The 24,882-nt window shown below is 44.7% G+C and overlaps 1 protein-coding gene across 3 annotated transcripts in view; it reads left to right on the top strand.

Annotated features, from left to right (window-relative positions):
* Positions 1 to 24,882, top strand: part of DENND2B (DENN domain containing 2B) — a 166,075-nt gene that overhangs the window by 87,149 nt on the left and 54,044 nt on the right. For all 3 annotated transcript variants that reach the window (XM_040258426.1, XM_040258425.1, XM_040258427.1), the window contains one exon: positions 18,767 to 18,871. In XM_040258426.1, coding sequence (XP_040114360.1) covers positions 18,792 to 18,871 — 80 coding nt within the window. In that variant the 5' untranslated portion in view covers positions 18,767 to 18,791. The remainder of the gene's footprint in view (positions 1 to 18,766; positions 18,872 to 24,882) is intronic.

Below are 24,882 nucleotides of genomic sequence, written 5' to 3' on the forward strand. Positions count from 1 at the left end.
GCCATCGCCTTCTCCCCTGTGATGCGTAGCAGTTTGTAAATTGCTGGCATCCAGGTTTGAAGCAGTGGTGCAAGGACTCAGGGAAGCAGGGCACCTTGTTGGCACGCTGTCAGTGCCCAGTGTTGGCATACCTGCTGAGTTCTATAGGCCTCCATTCACAATTACCTGTGCACTTGCAGGGCAGGTAAAGTGGGTTAGCACCAGGATTCTTAAGAGTGAGTCTGTGAGGAACTTTGGGTACTTGTGAACCTCCTAAACTGGTAGACAGAAGTTTCTGTTCTTAGAAATTTTCTGTGGAGGTTCTTGGTGTTTATTAGATACTGGGAGGGGTCTGGGACCTCAAACAGTTGTACTCTTAAAAAGCAGAGATTTCGGGAATTCCTTGGCTGTCCAGTGGCTAGGGAACCTCCATGCTTTCACTGCTGAGGGTGCAGGTTCAGTCCTTGGTCGGGGAATCTAAGATCCCACAAGCCGTGTGGCATGGCCGAAAAAATAAATTAACCTAAATTAAATTATATTAAAAAATTGGAGATTGGGGACAGTCTCAGTATGCACCCCTTTTGATATCAAGGCCCCACAGGTTACTTGACAGTTACTGCTGCTTTTGACCCAAGGTACTTTTCTCTGGTTTGCACCGTTTTTTTCCTATGGCTCTGAATGAGTTAGCATCCTTAATAGATGCGGATTTTCCTTCAGAGAAAATTCAGATAATGTTCCAAAGTTTCTGAGGGCAATTGCCAAATAGGAATTTTAGGAATGTTTTGAGAATGTATTGGAATAAACATTCAGGCCTCGAAGGACTACCCTGGAGAGGAGAATGTCTGTGTATATTGTGTATCTGGTATATTGCATATCATAGTTGTTAAATCATCCGTTTTGTTACCTTTAGTTTCATTACCTTTAGTTCATACCCTCAGAAGTTGGAACCGAGTCTGTGTCCCCAGTACAACCTGGAAGAGAAGATCTTGGAATTCTTTCCTTGCAAGATAATAGTCTGAGGCTGATGGGGACATTTTAAGTTCCTTAGAGAAGTGAGGGTATCTGAAATACCCCAGGTTACCTAACTGGACCGTACTGACTTATTGCTGGGCTGAGGGAGCCCTGGTTTACATAGGAGCCTACTTTGTCTTGTCTGGGGTGCTTGGGGGTCTTTGATAAAATGCCCAGCTGGGTTGGGCTGGTCTGGTCCAGCACTGGGCTATTTCTGCATGGGGCCTCTCCCTGGCTGAAGGTAGCCTTAGCTTGGTCCAGATTTCCAGGCTTGTGAACAGTAGCAGTAGTGGTGGGTGGGGTTTATCTATTAGGGTCCTGTTTCCTCTCAGTTTAAAATATCGTAGTCATCTCTGAAAATGAAGGAATCTCAAGAGTGGAAGGGACCTCACGTGCTATCTGTGCCAATCTACAAAGCAGGGGGAGGGGAAGACTAACCTTATCTGCTTCTGTCACTCTTGTATCCCTGAGTGAGTGGCATGTGGTAGGGATTCAAAAATACTAATCGAGTGAATGAGTAAGCACCAACTTCAAGCAGACCATTGTCCTTGCTTCATTAGTTCATTTATTTCACAAATGTTAATAAGCTCTTCCTATGTGCCACTGGGGTATACCATAGTGACGCCGACCGTCTTTGTCCTTAGGAGCCTAGTTTGTAATTTAGAAGTGAGGAATTAAAAAGAACTTATTGTCTGTAATTGAAATTTAAGAATAAAATGTTCTCATTTTGGCCTTTCCGGATCTTCTCATTGTCTAAGATCTCTTTGGGGGACCACAGATAACATGTCTAATCCCTTTTTCACATGAGGGCCTTTCAGAATTCTCAAGGCAATTTTCAGCTTCACCCATCTTCAGTCTTCTCCAGGGTAAACATTCTCGGTTCTTTAGTCGTTTCTCCTGTGACATCTGTGAATGCCTTGTCCATCCTGGTCCTCAGGATGCATCAAAACTGAGTCTGTCCCTCAGGCAGTATGGAGTCCAGAACCCAAGGCAGTTTCACAAACGTTAATTTCCAAGGAACGTTCCAGCCTGGAGCTTTTCCTGCATTTTGGCTTTGCTCTGCTCACCCTGGGCTCAGACAACAGATAATGGAAAGAGAAAGTTCTAAGCTTGGCCAGACTGAGAAGATCTTCATATTTGGCTAATCCTGGAATTAAAAATTTTGTCTCTGTTCTGTCCTAGCCCCACTACCCCACCCCAGTCCCCTTGGTGTAGATGAATCTGTACACAGCCTTGCTGCCAGTGGCTTGCTTGCCTTTCATTTTCTGAGCCAGTGCCCTTCATTAGCAGGGAAATTAGCATGAAAAAGCAAATTCCAGTTCTATGACTGGATGCAGTTTAAGCCCTTTTTCACATTCTCTAACCCCACTCCCTACTGAAAATGATAGAAGTTGGAGTCTTGTGACATCACAACAGTTGGCTATTGTATCAACAGCTGTGATGTCACCAACGGAGGATTATGACTTCAAGGAAGAATAGAGGGAGGGAATGTATCAGCCCAGAGACCCCCAGGGTGGTGGTGGGGCTGGGGGAGACTAGCAGGACACAGAGGCATAATTTTCAGGTAAATCTTCACCCCAAAGCCCAGTGGCCTTTCAGCGGCTGGGCTGCCGTGGAATCCCTCTTCCAGATCCCCGTCACTCCCTCCCTCTGTGGATTAATGGTTTGGTTTGTGGGCATTGCTCAAGTCTGAGCTTGTGTGGAAGTCCCCTGCTGGCCCGCTGGCTTCTGGGCTGGCTTGGGGTTTTATTCATGAGGTTCCTGCTGAGTATAACTTTTCAAGGAGAGAGTTCAGAGGGCCGGGAGCCTGGGGTAAAGCTGATGCAGATGTAGGCAGCCTCTGAGCTGAGAGGGAGCTGGTGTGCCGCCTCCTCTCTTTAGGCAGAGGGGCAGCTGTTCTGTCAGCTGTGGGGGAAGCCTGAGCGTGCGGTCCACAGGCCTGAGTGCTAGCTGCCCACGTGCTGCTGGGGCAGGTTGGGTCCGCCCCGAGCTCCTCCGTGGCTCCTTGATGCAGAGACTTAAAAACACCTGCTGCAGAGGTTCCCAAACTCCCTCAGTTTGTGAGCCTTTAGTGCTGAAGTAATTTTTCACAATGCTCAGAGGTGGAATATTTTTATGAAATATTTAAGTGTAAACAATTTAGTAAGTGCTTATACATCCTAATAACTGAGTAGCTATTTGAAAAACATTATATATATAAATTGAAAGGACAAATGTTTTTAGAGGAGGGTTGGGATTGGTGAAATAGGTGCAGGGGATTAAGAGGTACAAATCTCCAGGTATCTGATAAGTAAGTCATGAGGATGTAATATACAGCATAAGGAATATTGTCAATAATATTGTAATAACTTGTATAGGACTGGATTTATCATGGTGATCATAACATATACAAATATCAAATCACTACCTAGTACGCCTGAACCTAGCATAATATTGTACATCTATTTCCATTAAAAATATTTGTATTTCATTCTCAAATAGCCATAGTCACTAACTAATGGGATGTACTGGGCACTGCACAACATCTCACGTGTTGGAACTGCATTGGATATTGCCATCCTCATTTCCTGTTCCACATTGCTTTTCACACGGTTACTGCTTTTTAATCACAGCAGCTGCTGAAAACCCAGCTTCACAAAGAAATGACATCATCGAAAAGAATGTAGTGCAATCTCATGTTAAAACTCACAGGATATCTGATTAATGTTGAATATTGCCCTTGTTTCCCTCAAAAATTTAAAATATCTTGCAGCACCCCCTGTGAGTTCCCTGTGGTCCTCTCGGGCACCTCTGCACAGTTTGAGAACCACAGAAGCCAAGTAGCACTTGCTTCATTTAAAGGAGGAAAAAGGCCAATTCTGTCCCCATCATAACCTTTAAAGCAGTTGGGTAGATGGATGGACAAATGCTCCTTATCTTCAGTCTCGGCTCCTGCTAGACTGTATAGGGGAAGGCTTTTATTTTACCAGGGTCTGTGTTTGTGAGTGCCTCTGTCCCTGGGTGGGGAAGAATGATAAAGAGAAATGACTTGAAGAACAGCAAAAGAGGAGCATCTCTTTCATTTATTTACCATTGCCACGACACACAGCATGTGGGATCTTCCTACTTCCCTGACCAGGGGTCGAACCCACGGCCCTATATTGGGAGCATGAAGTCTTAACCACTGGACCACCAGGAAAGTCCTTTTTATGTTTATGTTTTGTTGATTCAGGGCCCTATGAACTAAATGGCTTAAAGAAAAATGGGATTTTAACACCAAAATTTGGGGGCCAGGCATGAGACTATTGCCATTTCTAACTCTATCCAGATAGAGCTCTGCTGCAGGAGTGTACTCAGGATGGAGGATGGCTTCCTGCCACAAGATATGACAGAGACCAAGGGACTTACTGCTCTGGTTTCCGTTACAGAGCTTAGTGCCAAACTCTGCAGACTCTGGGGTCTACACTTACTATAAAACCCTAGGCAAATTACTTAGCCTGAGCCTCGGTTTCTTCCTCCATAAAATAGAGATAATGACAGCTAGATTAAATGAGATAAACGTGTACTTAGAACAACCAAGCCTGGTTGTGTACATACACTTTCTTCCACTCTACCTTCTAAGACTGAGACTTTTATCCAAAGGGAGATTCAGCCCCAATGATATGGCCAAGATCTGCAGTTTGAGAGTTACTCAACTTCTAGATAACTTTGCTTTGTGTACCTAATGTTCCCACTCTGCTGAGTTCTATAATCTGTGTACCCACTCTGAAGTTTCCTTTTTCGCTCTCTAAATGGCATTTTTTAACGAACAGAGTTCTTATTTAGTGTAATCTGATTGATCAAGGTTTTCCATTATTAATCTGATCAATCAAGGTTTTCCATTATGGTTATTGCTTTTTGTCCTGTTCTTGCTCCAAGGTCTCCTTGGCTTTTGCTCACAGTTTTCCTTCTGCTAGCAGCAACATTCTGCCTCTGTTTTCTTTGTCTTCAACAAGTCCTACAAGACTCAGCCCAGCGTCACTTTCTGTCTCCTCCAGAACCCTCTCCTGCATCTGTCCTGTCCACCTGGTTAGGTGTCTTTCTCCTTGCTCTCAGAGCTCTGTGTCCATACCTGTCAGAGCCCTTGTTAGGTTGTACCAGCATCTTTCCTTTACTTGACCGTCTCAGGCAGGATGGAGAGCTGCTCAAGGGCAAGGACCAGGATATAGCACAGTGGCAGGGGGCCCTGGCCAGGAAGATGCCCTGGAAGGGTTCAAGTGAGTAACCAAATGAAAGTCTCAGATGCCACACCTGTCTCTCCTTCTACTTCTCTTATGATATTTCCCCAGGCTTTCATGACCTGTGCCCTCTTTTGATGAGCATAGAGATCTTCCAGGCAGATGGTAAAATGTTACCCCCAGAGAGCGTACTCCAGATTGAGAGTTAACTACATCACAGTGCTTCAGAGAGGGCTGATCAGTGGTGTCTCAAGCAGCAGCCATCAGGATAGGAAAGCCCTGTCATTCATTAAGCCCCAGAGAAAGGATCTTTGTGTTTTATAACAGGAAAATCATTGTAATCTTTGCAGAGAGCAACTTCAGTTCTGGGGCTGAAGCCATTCCTGGTCTGAATCTGTTCAGAGGTGTTCAGAGGACATGACTCCCTTCTGAAAGTTTTGAGTGGACGTGTTTGCTGCAGGTGGGTCAGAGTCTGAACTGGGAAGGCTGGTGGTGTTGGAAGATGGACCTGGACAGATGGGCCTTCTTTCTGGAAGAAGGAAAACAGTGAGCAAAAGCCAAGGAGACCTTGAAGCAAGAACAGGGCAAAAAGCAATAACCATAATGGAAAACCTTGAACAAGCTGTTCACTCTGTCCGGTATGGCCACTCTGAGCTGGTGGCAAATGTTTTTTTCATTAAAATGTATTTATTGATTGGATTTCCCTGGTGGTCCAGTGGTTAAGAATCTACCTGCCATTGCAGGGTAGACGGGTTTGATCCCTGGTCCACAAAGATTCCACATGCCATGAAGCAGCTAAGCCCATGGGCCACTACTGAGGCCCTAGAGCCAGTGCTCTGCAACAAGAGAGGTCAGCACAATGAGAAGCTGGTGCACGGCAACTGCAGAGTAGCCCCCGCGTGCCGCAACTAGAGAAGGCCTGCATGCAGCAATGAAGACCCAGCATAGCCATAAATAAATAATTTTTAAAGTATTTATTGAGAGCCTATTGTGCGCCAGGGTCTGTCCTAGGCACTAAGGGTACAGCTATAAACAAAACCCCCAAATCCCTAGGCTCATGGAGCTTATACAGACATAATAAATAAATGGAAAAGAAGAGTAGTTGTGTTGGATGGTGATGAATGTTACGGAGAAGGGTAAAACAGGAGAAGGGAGAATAGGAGGGCTGAGGGGATAGTAGGGTGGAGGAAGGGTTTTTAAGATAGTAATTTCTTAATACTAAATTTTACAGTGTGATCTAGAGGAATTTTCACTAAGAAGGTGATGTCTGTCCAAAGACCTGGGAGGTGAGGGAGGAACCTCTTTTGGGGGAGAATGTTCTAGTTACAGGGGACAGTGGATGTTGGAATGTGCCTGGTGTATTTGAGGAAATAGTAAGGAGGATGTGGCTGGTGGGGAAAGAGTGAAGGGCAAGAGTAGTTGAAATGAGATTGGAAGTATCATAGAGACCTAGAGGATGAAGACCTTGCAGATCCTTGTGAACATTTTGGCTCTTACTTTGAGTGATTGGGATCCATGTTAGGGTTTTGCCAGAGAAGTGGCAAGATCTGCACTGTTGCTGGTGATGGGTGCATCTGATGATGGTAGCTTATTGAGGGTCTGTTCTCATTGTTTCTGTTTTTTCGATGAAATGGGAAACAAAGAAAGAGAGTGAGGACAAGGGAAGAGGTCTTGAGGCTGAGAGTTGGGGGAATGCCAGAGACTTCAAGTGTGTTCCCTCTTGGTTCTGAGTATTCTTTGTATTTTATATATGGCTTCTCGCTGGTTTTGATGTTCTCATGATAGAGGCAGAGTATTCTCCCTATACTACAGATAGGAAAATGAAGGTATTGAGACTTCCCCAGCCCCTTTAGCCCTTACCACTTCTGAGAAAGTTGACTTGTGGGTGGTGTGTTTTTCTGGAGCAGGGCAGGCATCTTGCCATCGGTCAGGTTGAGTTCAGCTAGGCTGGAGAGGATGGGAAGGGTGAGAATGAGGTCAAGATTTAGGATCAGGAAAGGCTTCAGAAAGAAGTTGACATTTGAACTGGATATTTAAGAAAGAATGGGGGTGGAGGACTTCACGATGGAAGGAATTGGTTGAATAAAAGCTTAGAGGCATAAACATTCCTGGCATGTGCAGGAAATGGCATTTAGTCTGCTGTGACTGGCAGAGGGAAGGCCCTGGTATGAGCTAGGTCTGTGGCCTTGGAATCCGCAACATGTTTATAGGACCCACAAGGTTCTTCTTGCCAGGGAGGAAGAGGGCAGGCCTTTGTGGGGCAGGCTTCCATTCTCTGGCCGGAGCAGGCTCCATTGTCCTGGTAGAGCTGGGTTAAGGTCCTTGCTAAGAAGCTGTGTTACCAGACTGGCAGAAACAGCTATGTCAAGGTTTATAAAACCGTCTTGGAAGCAACCAGATTTCCTTTGGCCTGGAATTGCCTAAGAAGCCCTCAGCCCATTTTAGGCTTTCAGGAAACATTTAAACCCAGCTTCAAACCTCCACAAAATCAGTACTGAAGTGGAGAAGGACCATCTGGCAGGAAAAGGGACTGAAAATGGTTGAGGTTGAAAACCCCAACTTAAAGGCCTCTTTGAGGAGGAGAGTTGGGAAAGAGGATGTGGGAGTGATAAGTGGACAGTGAGGAGATGGATAGAGAGCTTGACTTTTTTTTTTTTTTTGGTTATTATTCAACAACAAAAATAATCTTTTTTGTGACTGGTTGAGGAGGATTTCAGCCTCACAGGGACCTGTAAAAACACTTGGCAATTCTTCTGATCTCCCAGCAAAACAAATCTTGGTCCCTCTCCACTTGACCAGGCTCATAATCCCCTTGACAGTTTTGCTCGAAGGGCTTTCTGGACCTAGAACCCCAGAACCTGGGGCTGGAATGGAAAAGATCCAAGGTACCAGGTATGTAGAGGTACTGATGGAGAAAAAGGGTCTGGCGTTTTGGAGAGAATTAGGGGATCAGCTTGAGAAAAACCTTGCTGGCTTCCTTGTGATAGCTTTTGATGCCCAGCACCCAATCTCTGAGCCCACTTTCTCCCCTTCCCCTTGTAGCTGCTTGATTTTAGGTACAACAGGGCCGAAAACAAGGTTGTGGGCAGATAACCAGTGAGAAATGAGTCAGGAAAGGAAGGGAGGAAAAGAGGGGTGGAGGAGGAGAAAGCCAGCGTGAGTGAGATGAAGGCAGGTTTCCCAGGAACAGTCTCTCTTCCTGGGTGTGTTGAATGAACTGTTACTGCAGGAGCGTCCTGGAAGGTCCTGGAAGGTACCAGGGGCACTTGTGAGGAGACTGAAACTCCGGCGGGAGAGGGGACTGGCTGAGGGGTGGGGCAGGGGGGAAGGCCTGCTGGTGACAGCCCAGCTGGGTGACAGCTACAGTTGGAAAACTCCCTTTCATTGGTTGTACAGCCACCAGGGCTATGGGGAGTGAAGGAGTGCACCTTACAGGATAATGGCCAGTGCTCGAATTTCTCGCGCCCTGTGTCTTCCTGGCCTTTGACTCCTTAGGGGCCCACTTTTGCCATCAGTTAGCAAATCAGTTAAGTTTTGCGGGCCTTTTAGGTGAAGAACTCTCTGCTCGGTACTGAGGATTGTTCAAAACGTGAAGAACTCTCTAAGTACTGCCACACTGCTTTCTCAACCGTGTCGGGTCAGAGGGGGCCAGGGTGTCAGGAGACCTGGGGGATGGCTATGAATGTCCTAGGAGGGCCCGGGAACAAAGACTGTGGAGGTGAGCTGCTGCAACAACCCTGAGCTGTCAATCTGGGCAGAACTCTGAAAGGTAAATGAAGCACTTCCCACCTTAGCCCAGTCCAGGGACACCTACAAAATCTCACGCTCTAGAGAGGTCTGGCTTGAGTAGGTAAAAGGAACTCTTTCTAATGATGACCCTTCCTGAAGCTTAAGTACCAGTGTTGGTCGCTGAGACTCTTGGAGGAAGAAATCAAAGTTGTAGGCCCTTCTCTGGGGGAGCTGCCAATCTGACTCTTATCTTCTTGGTCTAGAATGAAGAAGGACTTCAGGGGGGAGTCAGTAAGAAGGTGAGGGTGGTCTGGTGGGTGTTCCCTGGGCAGGGTGAGTAGCAGGTTGACCCCAGGGCAATCAGACCACAACTGTCCAGAGCCGGATTGGGCTAAACCCAGGTTCTTAGGACACACAGAGCTCAGTTTCCTTGCCTGCCTTCTCCTTCCCTGTGGGCTGCTTCCTAAGCTATTACTTCCACACGAGAGTTTGCATAAGAGATTAGTGGAATGTCAACTCAGCAGAAATTCCCTCATGTGGTTTAGAGGTTTCCTTTGTGAAGGCTCTGACTTCTTACCTGGACCAGCAGAGCAGAGTGCTGGGTGGTGTTTGTGTTTTCTCTCGATGGCGACTTGGACCCAGCAGATTGGGAGGCCTTCCTACACACACGTGCATCTGTTCCTCAGCGCTCTTGGGGTTCAGACATCTCCTTCTCAGGGACGAGGCACCCGGTCATGTTCAAAACCGGCCTGCGGAAAAGTACCACGCAGACATTTAGAAATGTCACCTAACCAGAGTGATCGGAAGGTTCAGTCTTAGAGGCTGGTCACCCCTCAGAAGGAGCCACCTTCAGACACTGACCTCTAAGGGATTCCCCTCGGGCCGTAGGGAGAGCACCTGTGGGCCGGGTGGTGAGACTGGATTGTAGGGAGAGAGAGACCTAAGGGAGCAGGAGAGAGAACTGCAGAATGCAGGCTGGCCTGAGCCGCAGCAGGGAGCCCCGAGGCTGGCTCCTCCAGTGGAGTTCGGGGGGATAGATGGCGGGCTTCCGGGGGCCAGAATCAGCTCCTCCCTGCCCTGCACAAGCCCCGCCCTCCAGGAGGCTTTGCATGGCTGCTCACAGGGCAGTGCCCTCAACCTTCCCTGCTGGGACGGGGGACACAGCACTCAACTGCCAACTGGGAGAGTCAGATCACCGAGCCGAGCAAAGCTGGCCACCTGTCACCGTTGGGTGGGGAGAGACAGCGGTAAATTGGGGAGGGCTTGCTACATCTAAATGGACTGCCAGCTGCTGCCATATAAAAATACAGAAATGATAGCAGATTTTTCAAGAGAATCCAGCATCTGAATTTTTATTTGCATTTTGTTTATATTCACCCAATTCAACTTAAAAAATAAATAAATAAACGGAAGGCCAAATGAGACATACTTTTGTTGTTTCAAACCACCGGTTTATAAACCAGCAGTTATAAACTCTTGTTCCCAGGAGTTTGAAAGGGAGGGGAAGTGAGGAAAATCGTTGTTAGCTACCAGGGGCGGGTGGCAGGAAGAGCTGCTTTGAGATATGAGAACTCAGAGCACACTGAAGACTGGGGACCCTGTTTAGGGCAGATGTTGATGATGCTTTTACTGGAACCCATGATGTGCCTGCTTCTCTGTTGAGGGTCAGTGGTTCTTTGCAGGTGGAAGAAGCTGGGAGTGGGAGGAGGAAAGGGTACCTAGTCACAGCTGGGCAGACTCTTGGGAAGATGGTCAGTAGTGACCCTTCAACCTTTACAAGTTCTCAGCATCTGGTAGGACACAGTTTTTCACACAGGTCCATAAGACCAGCCTGAAATGCTTGCTGAACGTGCAGATTCCTGGGTCCCATTCAAGAGGGAGAGATGGGGCCTGTGACTGCATTTTTTTTTTTTTTAACAATCACCCCTGTCAATGTTAAGGAAAGTGAGTAGATGGTGGACTCAGAGCTGAGTCAGCGTTCCTGCCCTGTTCCTTCACCGGGTGAGTGATCTTGGGCCAGTCTTTTAATCTCTCTGAACCTGCATTTCCTGATTGGAAAGTTATCACTGTTTCATAGAATGGTGAGAGCTGAACTAGAATAGAAGATGGGTGGAGGTCATGCATAGACCTGCCTCAGAGCTGTGACGCTGGTGCCGGCCACCTGGGCCCCAACTCCTGCCTTGCCACCTGCCTTGCCACTTTCTAGCTGTGTGACGTGGGACGAACGATTTAACTGCTGTGAACCTTGGTTTCCTTGGTAGTGGTGGTTTAGTCACTAAGTCTTGACCGACTCTTGTGACCCCATGGACCTCTATCCATGGGATTCTCCAGGCAAGAACACTGGAGTGGGTTGCCATTTCCTTCTCCATTGGTTTCCTTGGTAACATGTAAATAATAATAGCACCCACTTTGTAGAGTTGCCACACAGATTAAATTATTTAACCCTTTAAAATGCTTTTAAATTTAGCTAGTCTATAAAGAATCTAGCAGCACCTTTCATAATAAATGCATCTTTTTTTTTTAAGTCACAAATAGGTTAAGGCTTACTTTCAAATGTCCCCTCTCTATAAGGCCTTCCTGGAGTCCACTTTTTCCTTCGCTTTTCTCCCTTTACAGTTAGCTCCTCCAGGGTAAGGATTGTATCTGTTCATTTTTATTTAGTTTTTAAAATTTTTAATATTTCCTAATTTGGCTATGCTGGGTCTTAGTTGTGTGCAAACTCTCAGTCGTGGCATGTGGGGTCTAGTTCCCTGACCAGGGATTGAACCAGGCCCCCTGCTTGGGAACATGGAGTCTTAGCCACTGAACCACCAGGGAAGCCCCCATTTTTATATCCTAGTACCTTGCACAGTGCCTGGCATAGAGTCACTAGATTGAGTGGCGGTATCGGGGAGTCTGAAAAAATGATGAATCTAGCTTGGGAATGGAGAAAGCGACTTCCAAATACCCAGAGAAGCGTGATCTGGAAGAAAAGTGATTTATCAAGGTTCACTGTGTCTGAATTACAGTTACATGAGGTAGGTCATGTTATTGTTATTGCTCTTACGGTGAGAAAGTTGAGTCTTCAAAACTCAGGTGTGCAATGACCCTTGACTAGCATTAGCTAGGCTCCAAGTCAGGTGTTCTTCCCACTACACCTTGAGATCCCAGGACTGTGATTTCTGTCTCAGGGCAGAGACTGTAGAGACGTTCCAGTGGAGCCTTGTTGTGTTCCCATCTGTGGGTTGTAACTCTTCAGATGGTTGTCTATAACTTGTCAGAGCTGGGTTTTTGAGCAATTCGGGATTGGTGGTAGATCCTACTTGAACAATTTCATTTTCCAAACATGTAGTTTTTGGCTGAATTTTAGTGAAACAGCCTCTCATCCCCCTGGCTTCTCTGCTCTTATTCCCAGTGGATATTTCGTTTGCTTGGGAGTGTCCTCTCCTTGCAGCCAAACCAGCCAAAGGAGTCAGGCAGAGAGCGTCGATGGGAGTCTAGACTGGCTCTCAGGGCCTCGGGGGAAGGCCCCAGGAAGCCAGCCATGCAGAGTGTTCAAGTCTGCGCTTCACGTGTAAAGGGTTAGCCTGGTCCTCAGCTTCTCAAGCCGCTGGATTATTCCCTGAGCCTGAGAGACTTGGCTGGAGAGAGCAGGTGGCGGGAGCACCGTGAGTAGGCACCTCTGCCTGAGTGGGCCCTCCCGGTTTTCTCTCAGTGGTGCCTGCCCACGATGCCTCACCTGCTGGGCCACTGCTGGGAACAGCAGCTGTGCTTCTGCAGGCATGTGACCAAGAGGCACTGCCACGGGCCTGGTGGCAGTTTTGATCCACTCCTTTCTTGGTTGCATCGTCATAGAAGTTTTCTTTTTGGCTCCAGCAAATACCACAGTTATCTACATTTCCTCCTTTTTCTAGTTGGCTCTTGGTTCTCCTGTTACAGCTTTTCAGAGCAGTGGGTCCACCCTTCTTAGATCAGAAATTCAGGGGAGGAAAGAATATATTTTTCATCATGTTCTTTTAATGTATTTCAGTTTCTGTTCTTTCCACAAACCTTCTGGCCTCCCCCTGAGGGCCTGCCCTGAAGCTGGTAGAGCATGTCCAGCACTGTTATGATGGGTTCTGATGATTATTGTGACCGTCGTTACCATGGGCACAGTTGAAAGCTGATGCTTAGAGAGTTGATTCCTTGTTTCACTGTGTTCCCTGAGGACCCCGAAACTGGCCTGGGAAAGCTTCCAGGGGCTGCCTCTCCTTTCCCTTCTTTCTGTTTAACACACAGAGCCATCCACCAAGCTCTTAACTTGGCCCTGGGCTGGGACAGGTAAAGGACATCTCTTGAGTGCCAGTGTGCATGAAGGATAAAAGTGAGGCTCAGGGTTTTCCTTTTTCTGAAAGCTTCTATAGTATTCACTGTGGGAGGGATGTTTCATCGCTGTCATCTACAGCTGCTTCCTCCCTTTCTAATTCCCACTTCACTCACTACCATCATCACCAGAACAACAGCCATGAGAGCTTATACGAAGGCAGTGCATTTCATGTTGAAACTAGGAAAGTAAAAACTAGAAAAGAATTATAAATGATGTCAAGAATGTGGGTTTGGCTTGTTTTTATCATTGAGACCAATCACATATTTGCACTTATTTGACCAATCACTTATTTATCTTATAAATAAGATACTCTCCAGGATTAAGGTCATTCAGTTCAGTTCAGTCACTTGTTGTGTCCGACTCTTTGTGACCCCATGAATTGCAGCATGCCAGGCCTCCCTGTCCATCACCAACTCTCGGTCATTCAGTTCAGTTCAGTTCAGTCGCTCAGTCATGTCTGACTCTTTGCGACCCCATGAATCGCAGCACACCAGGCCTCCCTGTCCATCACCATCTTCCGGAGTTCACTCAGACTCATGTCCATTGAGTCAGTGATGCCATCCAGCCATCTCATCCTCTGTCGTCCCCTTCTCCTCCTGCCCCCAATCCCTCCCAGCATCAGAGTCTTTTCCAATGAGTCAGCTCTTCGCGTGAGGTGGCCAAAGTACTGGAGTTTCAGCTTTAGCATCATTCCTTCCAAAGAACACCCAGGACTGATCTCCTTTAGAATGGCCTGGTTGGATCTCCTTGCAGTCCAAGGGACTCTCAAGAGTCTTCTCCAACACCACAGTTCAAAAGCATCAATTCTTCGGCGCTCAGCTTTCTTCACAGTCCAACTCTCACATCCATACATGACCACTGGAAAAACCATAGCCTTGACTAGACGGACCTTAGTTGGCAAAGTAATGCCTCTGCTTTTGATTATGCTCTCTAGGTTGGTCATAACTTTCCTTCCAAAGAGTAAGCGTCTTTTAATTTCATGGCTGCAATCACCATCTGCAGTGATTTTGGAGCCCAAAAAAGTAAAGTCTGACACTGTTTCCACTGTTTCCCCATCTATTTCCCATGAAGTGATGGGACCAGATGCCATGATCTTAGTTTTCTGAATGTTGAGCTTTAAGCCAACTTGTTCACTCTCCTCTTTGACTTTCATCAAGAGGCTTTTTAGTTCCTCTTCACTTTCTGCCATAAGGGTGGTGTCATCTGCATATCTGAGGTTATTGATATTTCTCCTGGTAATCTTGATTCCAGCTTGTGCTTCTTCTAGCCCAGCGTTTCTCATGATGTACTCTGCATATAAGTTAAATAAGCAGGGTGACAATATACAGCCTTGACGTATTCCTTTTCCTATTTGGAATCAGTCTGTTGTTCCATGTCCAGCTCTAACTGTTGCTTCCTGACCTGCATATAGGTGTCTCAAGAGGCAGGTCAGGTGGTCTGGTATTCCCATCTCCTTCAGAATTTTCCACAGTTTATTGTGATCCACACAGTCAAAGGCTTTGGCATAGTCAATAAAGCAGAAATAGATGTTTTTCTGGAACTCTCTTGCTTTTTCCATGATCCAGCGGATGTTGGCAATTTGATCTCTGGTTCCTCTGCCTTTTCTAAAACTAGCTTGAACATCTGGAAGTTCATGGTTCACGTATTGCTGAAGCCTGAATGTTTAACTTTCATATCCAAAGATGCTTCATTTTTGTCAGTGTGATGAGAATGCGAATCAGAGTGAGAGAACTGTTGTTTCTATTTATTTTTAACTTTTCCCTGAAGGTGATGTTAGCCCAGAACAGAGTGCACATTCATATTGAAAATATATTTGGTACATCAATTATTACTGTGTCACATCCACTCTCCAAGGCACTTAAAAATTTTTAAGTTTTTTTAAATACCTACATTGAGATGTAATTCATATGCACCCCTGTAAAGTGTACAGTTCATTTGTTTTTTATGTATTTGTAGAGTTATATAACCATCACCACTATCTAATTCCAGAACTTTTTTTCATACCCCAAAAGAAACACCATATTCATAGGAGTGCTCCCCATTCTGCCACCCTAAACCCAACCTTGAGCCACCACTAATTTTATATCTCTGTAGACTTGTCTATTCTGGACATTTCATAAAACAGGCATCAGGGTTCATCCATGAAGAATGTATTTTTTTAATGTCTGAATAATATTCCATTTTCTGGATATACCACATTAAAAAGAATTTTCTGGCCACTCCATGTGGCATGTAGGGTCTTATTTCCCCCACCAGGGATGGAACCCCTGCCCCCTGCATTGGTAGCTTGGAGTCTTAACTACTGGACCATAGGAAAGTCCCACATTTGCCAATGCAGTCATCCATTGATGGACATTTGGGTTTCCACTTTTTGGTTTTTATGAACATTAGTACAAGTATTTGTGTGGACATGATTTCCTTTCTCATGGCTATATATCCAGGAGTGAGTCATGCTGGGTCATGTGGTAACTATATATCACTTTTTGAGGAACTGCCAACTGTTTTCCAAAGTGGCAGCACAATTTTACATTCCCACCAGCAGTGAATGAAGGTTCTAATTTCTCCACAATCTAACAGTCTAACTAATGCTTGTTTTTATCTGTCTTTTTTATTATAGTCATCCTGGTGGTGTGAAGTAATACTGGGTTGACCAAGAGTTCATTTGGGGTTTCCCATAAGAAGTTACAAAAAACCTGAATGAATTTTTTGGCCAACCCGATACCTTATTGTGGTTTTACTTTGTATTTCCCTAATGACTAATGATGTTGAGCTTTGCTTCATGTGTTTATTAGCCAATTTTATACCTTTGGAGAAATGTCTGTTTAAATCCTTTGCATACTTTTAAATTGGATTATGTGTCTTTTTTATTTTTGAGTTGTAAGAGTTCTTTATATATTCTAGATACAAGCAGCTTAGCCAATATATATCATTTGCAGATAATTCTCCGATTCTGTGGGTGTCTTTCTATTCTCTTATGTTTTTTATAGCATGAAATTTTTAATTTAATATAATATCATTTATATCTTTTTTTCTTTTTGTTGCTTGTGCTTTTTGGTGTCATACCTAAGAAACCATTGCCTAATCCAGTGTTACAAAGATTTACTTCTGTGTTTTCTTCCAGGTTTTTCTTTTGTAATTTTAATTCTCAAATTTAGTTCTTGATCCATTTTTACTTTTTTTTTTTTTTTGTATAGTATCAGGGTAAGTGTCCAGTTTATTCTTTATATACAAATACACAGTTGTCTGAGCATCGTTTGTCAAAAAGACTCTTCTTTCCCTGTTCAATTATCTTATTATCATCCTTGTTGAAATCAGCTGACCATTAGTGTATGAGTTTATTTCTCAATTCTATTCTGTTGATTTCTATTTCTGTTCTTATATCTGTGTACACTGTCTTGATTATTGTGGCTTTGTAGTATTTTGAAGTTGGGAAATCCGAGTCTTTTAAGTTTATTCTTCATTTCCATGATTCTTTTGACTGCTCTAGGTCCCTGGCACTGCCATAAAATTTTAGGATCAATGTCACTTTCTGCAGCTGATGGATATTCGATTCAATCTGTAGATCAGTTTGGGGAATACTGCCATCTTAACAACTTTGAGTTTTCTCATTGTGAAAATGGGATGTCTTTCTGTTTATTTATGTCTTCTTTACTTTCTGTCAATGATGTTTTGCAGTTTGCAGTGTATAAGTCTTGCACTTCTTTTGTTAAATCTCTTCCTAAGTATTTTATCCTTTTTGCTGCTATTATTGTGCCTCATACTAAGTTGCTTCAGTTGTGTCTGACTCTTTGCGACCCCATGGACTGTAGCCTGCCAGGTTTCTCTGTCCATGGGATTCTCCAGGCAAGAATACTAGAGTGGGTTGCCATGCCCTCCTTCAGGAGGTCTTTCTGACCCAGAGATTTAACTCGCGTCTCTTGTGTCTACTTGCATTGGTAAAGTGAAAAGTGAAAGTAAAGTCACTCAGTTGTGTCCGAAATATATGCATAGAAATGCTGGAAAGAGGGTAGATGTGGTAGGAGTGGTGAATGTTCTGATTATTTCATGAATAAAGTATGAAAGCAAGGCCATCATCTGAGAAGGCAATGTTAGAGACAGAAGAAAGGAGAAGGTGTGAAATAACTTAGGAACATAGCCCGTCAAACTAGAGTGAAGTTGCTCAGTCCAAGTCTTTGTGACCCCGAGGGCTGCAGCCCACCAGGCTCCTCCGTCCATGGGATTCTCCAGGCAAGAGTACTGGAGTGGGTTGCCATGTCCTTCTCCAGGGGATCTTCCCGACTCAGGGATTGAACTCTGGTCTCCAGCGTTGCAGGCAGACGCCTTAACCTCTGAGCCACCAGGGAATCCTTGCATTGGTAGGTGGGTTCTTTATCACTAGTGCCACCTGGGAAGCTGCCATTATTAATGGAATTGTTTTTCTTGATTTTGTATTTAGATTGTTCATTGCTAGTGTGTAGAAAGAAATTGATTCTTTAAGTATTACCTTATATCCTACAAGCATGCTTGACATTATATATTAGTTTAATGGTGTTTTAGTGGAAATGTTATGACTTTCTACAAGCATGATTGTATCATCTGCAAATATGAGATAATTTTACTTTTTCTTTTCCCGTCTGGATGTATCCTTAAGTTTTAACCTTTTTCTTCATTATTTTAGCATAAAACAACTTTATATGATATTAGCTAATTGTGTATGGTACATATACAACATTTTTCACTTTGTAGTACTTAAATACTTTAAAGCATATTTTATTTTAATGGGTGTTAAAAATATGATAGCTCATAATTTTATGGTGTTGACTCAGGTGTCACTTTATTAGGATGTTCTTCCCTGAACATCCTGTTTAAAATGGCACATCTCCTTTCCTTTTCCTCTACCTTGCTTCATTTTTCCTTCCTACAACTTACCACTATACATATTACACACAGGCATACACTTACATATCACACATGTGAGATGTGGCTGCTTATTGTCTGTTTCCCTCTGCTAGGATGTAGCTCTCTGAGAGCAGAGACTTGGGTTTATTCTTTGCTGATGGTAGTGTCCAGGAAATGGGTACTCAGTAAATATTTGTCAGTGGTTAATTGTTTAGAATGGAGTCAAGACCAGTTCATCGGTTTCAAGTTGATTCAAGAAAAATACTGAATAAATGATTGTTCAGGAAGTATACAAATATGGCAAAATTCATAAGGGCTGTATGGCATGCCAGAAAGTTGGGAAACTCTAACTTCAGTAACGAGAAGAAGCTGGATGGAAATGGAGTTTTAAAAATCATTTTCTGTGAAGTGAGAAGTTATTTGTTAGCTCACAGACTTTTTCCCAACCCAGATCAGGGAAGCCTTGAGGCCCACAAGCTATAACAGATGAAATTAAATATATGTGGGAAAGTGGTTCCCGCTCCCACCACAGAAACCCTGCTGGCAGTTCTGGAGGTCATCTGGGAATGTTTGAGGTGCTTTGGGCTACCCATGGAAACTTGGCTGATTGGTCTTGTCTTCTTCGCAGGGCTCTGTGTTTGCAGAGAGCAGAAATGACCATGACTGCCAACAAGAATTCCAGCATCACCCACGGAGCTGGAGGCACTAAGGCCCCTCGGGGGACTCTGAGCAGGTGAGTCGGGGGAGACTGCCTGGGGGAGTGGAGCTCAGTGGAGGGTAGAAGCAAAGGACGCCTAACGCCCTGTGTCCTGGATGGATTGCTGCCAAGTGAGTGCGGTTATCCTCATGATTCTGACAGCCATCCAGGTGAATCATCTGGGCCAAACTTTAACCACTGACCAAACAGTGAGATCTCAGGGCATTTTCTTATGCCCTCTAAAATTTTGCTTCCTCATCTGTAAAATAATAATAGTACTCTGTCTCCCAGCGTTTCCTTGAGGATTAAATGAGATGATAATGTCAGTGCTTAGCATAGTGCCTAGCAAAAAAAAAAAAAAAAAACTTATTAAATATTAGCTCCATCTCCGCAATGGGATAGAAGCTTCCAGAGCTGGCAATTAAAGGTACAACTGTCACTAGGGCTTCTCAGGTCTTGGCCTAGGCTAGAGGCTGATTTCCTTGAAGAACCTCTTTTACTAGAGCCACATACCTTTCATAGCCCCTTCATCTGAATCTCAGCTGGATGGGCTTGGCTTTGGAACCTCAGCTGCTGGAACGGGTAGCTGTGAGAAGGATGCTCCTCTTAGATGGGGATCAGGCTCGTGGCCTCCTGGAGGGCGGGACTGTGCAGCGCCAGACTGAGTCTGGTGGAGTGGCACATACTCAGGTCTGCCCAGAGGTTGTGGTAGATGTTTGGTTCCTTCAGAGCTGGAATCCAGGTGTGGCTGGTAGAGAGGGGCACAGGCTGTAGCCCTGGGGAGTGGCTGGAGTTGAAGGAGGCAAGAGGAATTCTGTACACCATACATGCAGAGTTTGGCTGCAGTGGAAATGGTCTGGATGGACTGTACCAACTAAATGGAAACTGGTTGGTTCTGACATGTTAAATACGTAAGCGTATGGGGCTCAGATAGACAAATTGACTATCTGCTCTGTAGCAACAAGAGCAGTAAGGAAACCCTCTGCCCACCCACTCTCTCTAACCTGGACTACAGTTGCTGGCGTACTTGCTTCCCTGAACAGGGTGAGGCTGAGGATGGCAGGGACCAGCAACCTCATGGGTAAAGCTGATAGAAAAACTGAACTCTCCCAGGGCATGTTGGTGGCTGAGGCAGAAACAGGCCTGGGTCCTAGACTCTTTGTCCCCCGTGATCTTTTTCTTGGGAACAACTTGGCGGGCTCTGGCCAGTCAGGGGGCATTTCCTCCTCTGTAGTGTGAATGTGAGTTGGCAGGTGGAGACTGGCAGCAAAGGTCCCCGTCTTTTTTATGTGAGACTGTAGGGGTGAAAGAAGCATTATTTGTGATTTTACTGTTTTATTCTTAAGTTAAAAGAAATAGTATACTTAGAACCTGAATTAGAAATTACCGTACCCAGCAGCCCTCAGCTCCTTTAAGTATTTGTTTCTTCTGATTTCCGCTTCGTGGGTGGATGGGATGGGAGATACATTGTTTACATAAAGTCACAAAGCTGAATCAGAACTGCTGACAGGCACCCTAGTTTCTATTTGGAGTACAGCCCTACATGTTTTATACATTTTTAGAAATCCCTCTTCCTTTAGCTTCTCAGCAAGCTTGCTGTCGTAACATGATGGATGGTACTTGTAAATATCTGAGTCTCTGATGTGCCTAAAAAAACCATTTCTCCCTTCTCAGTCTTCACTTCCTTTCCTTCCTGCCACATTTCCGCTTCCCTCCCTACTTTCCTCGGTTTTTGGCAGGGAGTCACAGGCCTTGTCTCAGAGGCTACTGCTGGGCTGTAGTTGTTACATCACAGTTGTCATCTGGCGGTGTCATCTGGTGGCTGCCTCCACCCACAGCCGCATCTGGGGCTGTTCTTTGGGCCGAGTAGGGCAGTAAGTCACCAGTTCATCTAGGAATTTGTCAGGCAACCCTGAGGGCTCTCCTTCTAGGTGCCACAAAGGAAGGATCCATTTTCTGTTTTTCAAGGCATTTACAGTTTGGATCGATGACGTTGGTACCCAGATTTTTGAGTCGGACCATCTAATAGACATTTGCCTGGGACCTGGGGCCCTGTAATCATTGCCCATTCAGGAGTGCCAGTGAGAAAAGACTCCCAGGTGTGACTGGTTGGGGAGTGCAGGGGTGCTGGGGCCTCGGAGCCCTGGTGGCTTTAGGGATCTCTGTCCACATCATCCACATGGAGCCAAAGGAACCTGATGATATGGAGAAGCCTTTGTACCCAACTTTGGGGGCAGGGGTACTTTGGGGCATGGAAAACTGGTGGGGAAGGGCAAATGGTATCCTAAGGAAGTGCCGAGATAGGTGTTTTCAAGGCTCTATCCTTAATTTGAAAAAGACCTCACCTGGTGCCACCACTGAGCTAGTTTGGGTTAAAGATCCTAGATTCCATTGCATTATTAGCTTTTTATGGGTGTTTTGTTTATTATCTTCCTTTTCCTTTATAGCCCATTCTTGATTTGGTAAGCTATGTAGGAGGAAATCAACCTTTCAATTGACCACCAGAGTTCTGTTCTTACTATGTTTGGGTCTCCTGGAGCAAGCTTCCCTTTCTCTTTGTTAGTGAGGCCAGAGGGGCGTGATGCTTCACCCTTAGCTGCTTTCCCTTCCCACGGGCTGCTCCCTCTCCAGCTTATTTAGATTTGGCTGTATCCATTTCTGGGGGTGGGAGGTGAGATTCTCAAAGCTCCTCTGAATTCTAGAGGTCAGGCTTTATGATGTTGGTACTGATGACCTGGGTGAGACTAGAAGCAGCTCAGTGACTTGCAAACAAAAAGGCGTTGTATTGAGAGCTAGTTCAGCCATCTCGATGGGGTAAACGTTGCCACTTGGTGCTCTCAGGAGATTTCACTTGTGCTGTAAGACTTGGTGGGCAGCAGGGGCTGTTCTCAGAAGACTTGTCACGCCTGCTGATTTCCTCAACAGCTTCTTTACTGTAAAACTCCAGCGTGCAGGTCATTGTGACTTAAAAATACAAGCTATTGGTATTGTCTTTTAGGAACCTCACCTCTGGATGTACGTGTGGGAAACTTGGGTGACTATAGAAGTATAGATTTCTGGGGGTCAAGGACTTTGACTTTTTTCTGTCTTCTCCAAGCCTGGAATGATACCCGGTATCCAGAAGACTGTTTGTTGACCAGTTGTCTAGATGGCTGTGAGATCAGCCTCATAGAGCATAGGCTATGTGCTATTTGAGTCCTTATAGTTCTTTTATAATAGGTCTTATTAACTTAGTTTTTAAAAAGTTATTTATAATTGTTTTACATCATTGTGTTGATTTCTGCCTATATCAACACAAATCAGCCATAGGTATACATATGTCCCCCCACTTCTTGAAATTCCCTCCCACACCCCACCCTATTCCACCCCCTAGGTCATCACAGAGCACTGGATTTGAGCTGCCTGTGTCATATAGCAAATTGCCACTGCTTATCTAATTTTACATGTGGTGATGTGTATGTTTCAATGCTACTCTCTCAATTCGTCCCACCCTCTCCTACCCTCTGTGTCCACAAGTGTATTCTCTGTGTCTGCGTCTCCACTGCTGCTCTGCACATAGGTTCATCCGTACCATCTTTCTAGATTCCATATATATGCGTTAATATACGATATTTGTTTTTCTTTTTCTGACTTAACGTCACTCTGTAGACTAGGCTCTCAGTTCATCTGCCTTACTAGAACTGAGTCAAATGCGTTTCTTTTATGGCCAAGTAATAGGGCTCCCCACTCCCCAGGCTGGTAGGTGCCCAGTATCCTACTGGAGACCAGTGGAGAAATAACTCCAGGAAGAATGAAGAGACAGAGCCAAAGCAAAACAACACGCAGTTGTGGATGTGACTGGTGATGAAAGTAAAGTCTGATGCTGTAAAGAGCAATATTGCATAGGAACCTGGAATGTTAGGTCCATGAATCAAGGCAAATAGGAGATGGCAAGAGTGAACATTGACATGTTGGGAATCGGTGAGCTAAAATGGACTAGAATGGGTGAATTTAACTCAGATGACCATTATATCTACTACTGTGGGCAGGAATCCCTTAAAAGAAATGGAGTAGCCATCATAGTCAACAAAAGAGTCTGAAATGCAGTACTTGGATGTAATCTCAAAAACGACAGAACGATCTCTGTTCGTTCCAAGGCAAACCATTCAATATCACAGTAATCCAAGTCTGTGCCCTGATCAGTAATGCTGAAGAACTTGAAGTTGAATGATTCTATGAAGACCTATAAGACCTTCTAGAACTAACACCCCCAAAAGATGTCCTTTTCCTTATAGGGGACTGGAATGCAAAAGTAGGAAGTCAACAAACACCTGGAATAATGGGCAAATTTGGCCTTGGAATACAGAATGAAGCAGGGCAAAGGCTAACAGTTTTGCCAAGAGAATGCACTGATCATAACAAACACCCTCTTCCAACAACACAAGAGAAGACTCTACACATGGATATCACCAGATGGTCAACACCAAAATCAGATTGATTATAGTCTTTGCAGCAAAAGATGGAGAAGCTCTATATAGTCAGCAAAAACAAGACTTGGAGCTGACTGTGGCTCAGATCATGAACTCCTTATTGCTAAATTCAGACTTAAATTGAAGAAAGTGGGGAAAACCACTAGACCATTCAGCTGTGACCTAAATCAAATCCCTTATGATTATACAGTGGAAGTGAGAAATAGATTTAAGGGACTAGATCTGATAGATAGAGTGCCTGATGAACTATGGAATGAGGTTTGTGACATTGTACAGGAGGCAGTGATCAAGACCATCCCCAAGAAAAAGAAATGCAAAAAGGCAAAGGAGAAAAGGAAAGATATACCCATTTGAATGTAGAGTTCCAAAGAATAGCAAAGAGAGATAAGAAAGCCTTCCTCAGTGATCAATGCAAAGAAATAGAGGAAAACAATAGAATGGGAAAGACTAGAGATCTCTTTAAGAAAATTAGAGATACCAAGGGAACATTTCATGCAAAGATGGGCACAATAAAGGACAGAAATAGTGTGGAACTAACAGAAGCAGAAGATATTAAGAAGAGGTGGTAAGAATACAGAGAAGAACTATACAAAAAAGATTTTCATGACCCAGATGATCACGATGGTGTGATCAGTCACCTAGAGCCAGGCATCCTGGAATGTGAAGTCAAGTGGGCCTTAGAAAGCATCCTACGAACAAAGCTAGTGGAGGTGATGGAATTCCAGTTGAGCTGTTTCAAATCCTGAAAGATGATGCTGTGAAAGTGTTGCACTCAATATGCCAGCAAATTTGGAAAATTCAGCAGTGGCCATAGGACTGGAAAAGTCAGTTTTCATTCCAATCCCAAAGAAAAGCAATGCCAAAGAATGTTTAAACTATCACACAATTGCACTCACATGCTGGCAAAGTAATGCTCAAAATTCTCCAAGCCAGGCTTCAACAGTGTGTGAACCATGAACCTCCAGATGTTCAAGCTGGATTTAGAAAAGGCAGAGAAACCAGAGATCAAATTGCCAACATCTGTTGGATCATTGAAAAAGCAACAGAGATCCAGGAAAACATCTACTTGTGCTTATTGACTATGCCAAAGCCTTTGACTGTGTGGATCACAATAAACTGTGGAAGATTCTTAAAGAGATGGGAATACCAGACCACCTGACCTGCCTCCTGAGAAATCTGTATGCAGGTCAAGAAGCAACAGTTAGAACTAAACATGGAACAACAGACTGCTTCCAAATCAGGAAAGAAGTATGTCAAGGCTGTATATTATCACCCTGTTTATTTAACCTCTATGTGGAGTATATCATGTGAAATGCCGGGCTGGATGAAGCACAAGCTGGAATCAAGATTGCTGGGAGAAATATCAATAACCTCAGATATGCAGATGACACCACACAGCAGAAAGCGAAGAAGAAATAAAGAGCCTCTTGATGAAAGTGAAAGAAGAGAGTGAAAAAGTTGACCTAAAACTCAACATTCAAAAAACTAAGATCATGGCATCTGGTCCCATCACTTCTTGGCAGATGGATGGGGAAAACAATGGAAAGAGTGAGAGACTTTATTTTTGGGGGGCTCCAA

The sequence above is a fragment of the Oryx dammah genome, unplaced genomic scaffold (genome assembly GCF_014754425.2).
Source record: "Oryx dammah isolate SB20612 unplaced genomic scaffold, SCBI_Odam_1.1 HiC_scaffold_17, whole genome shotgun sequence".
Classification (NCBI taxonomy): Eukaryota; Metazoa; Chordata; class Mammalia; order Artiodactyla; family Bovidae; genus Oryx; species Oryx dammah.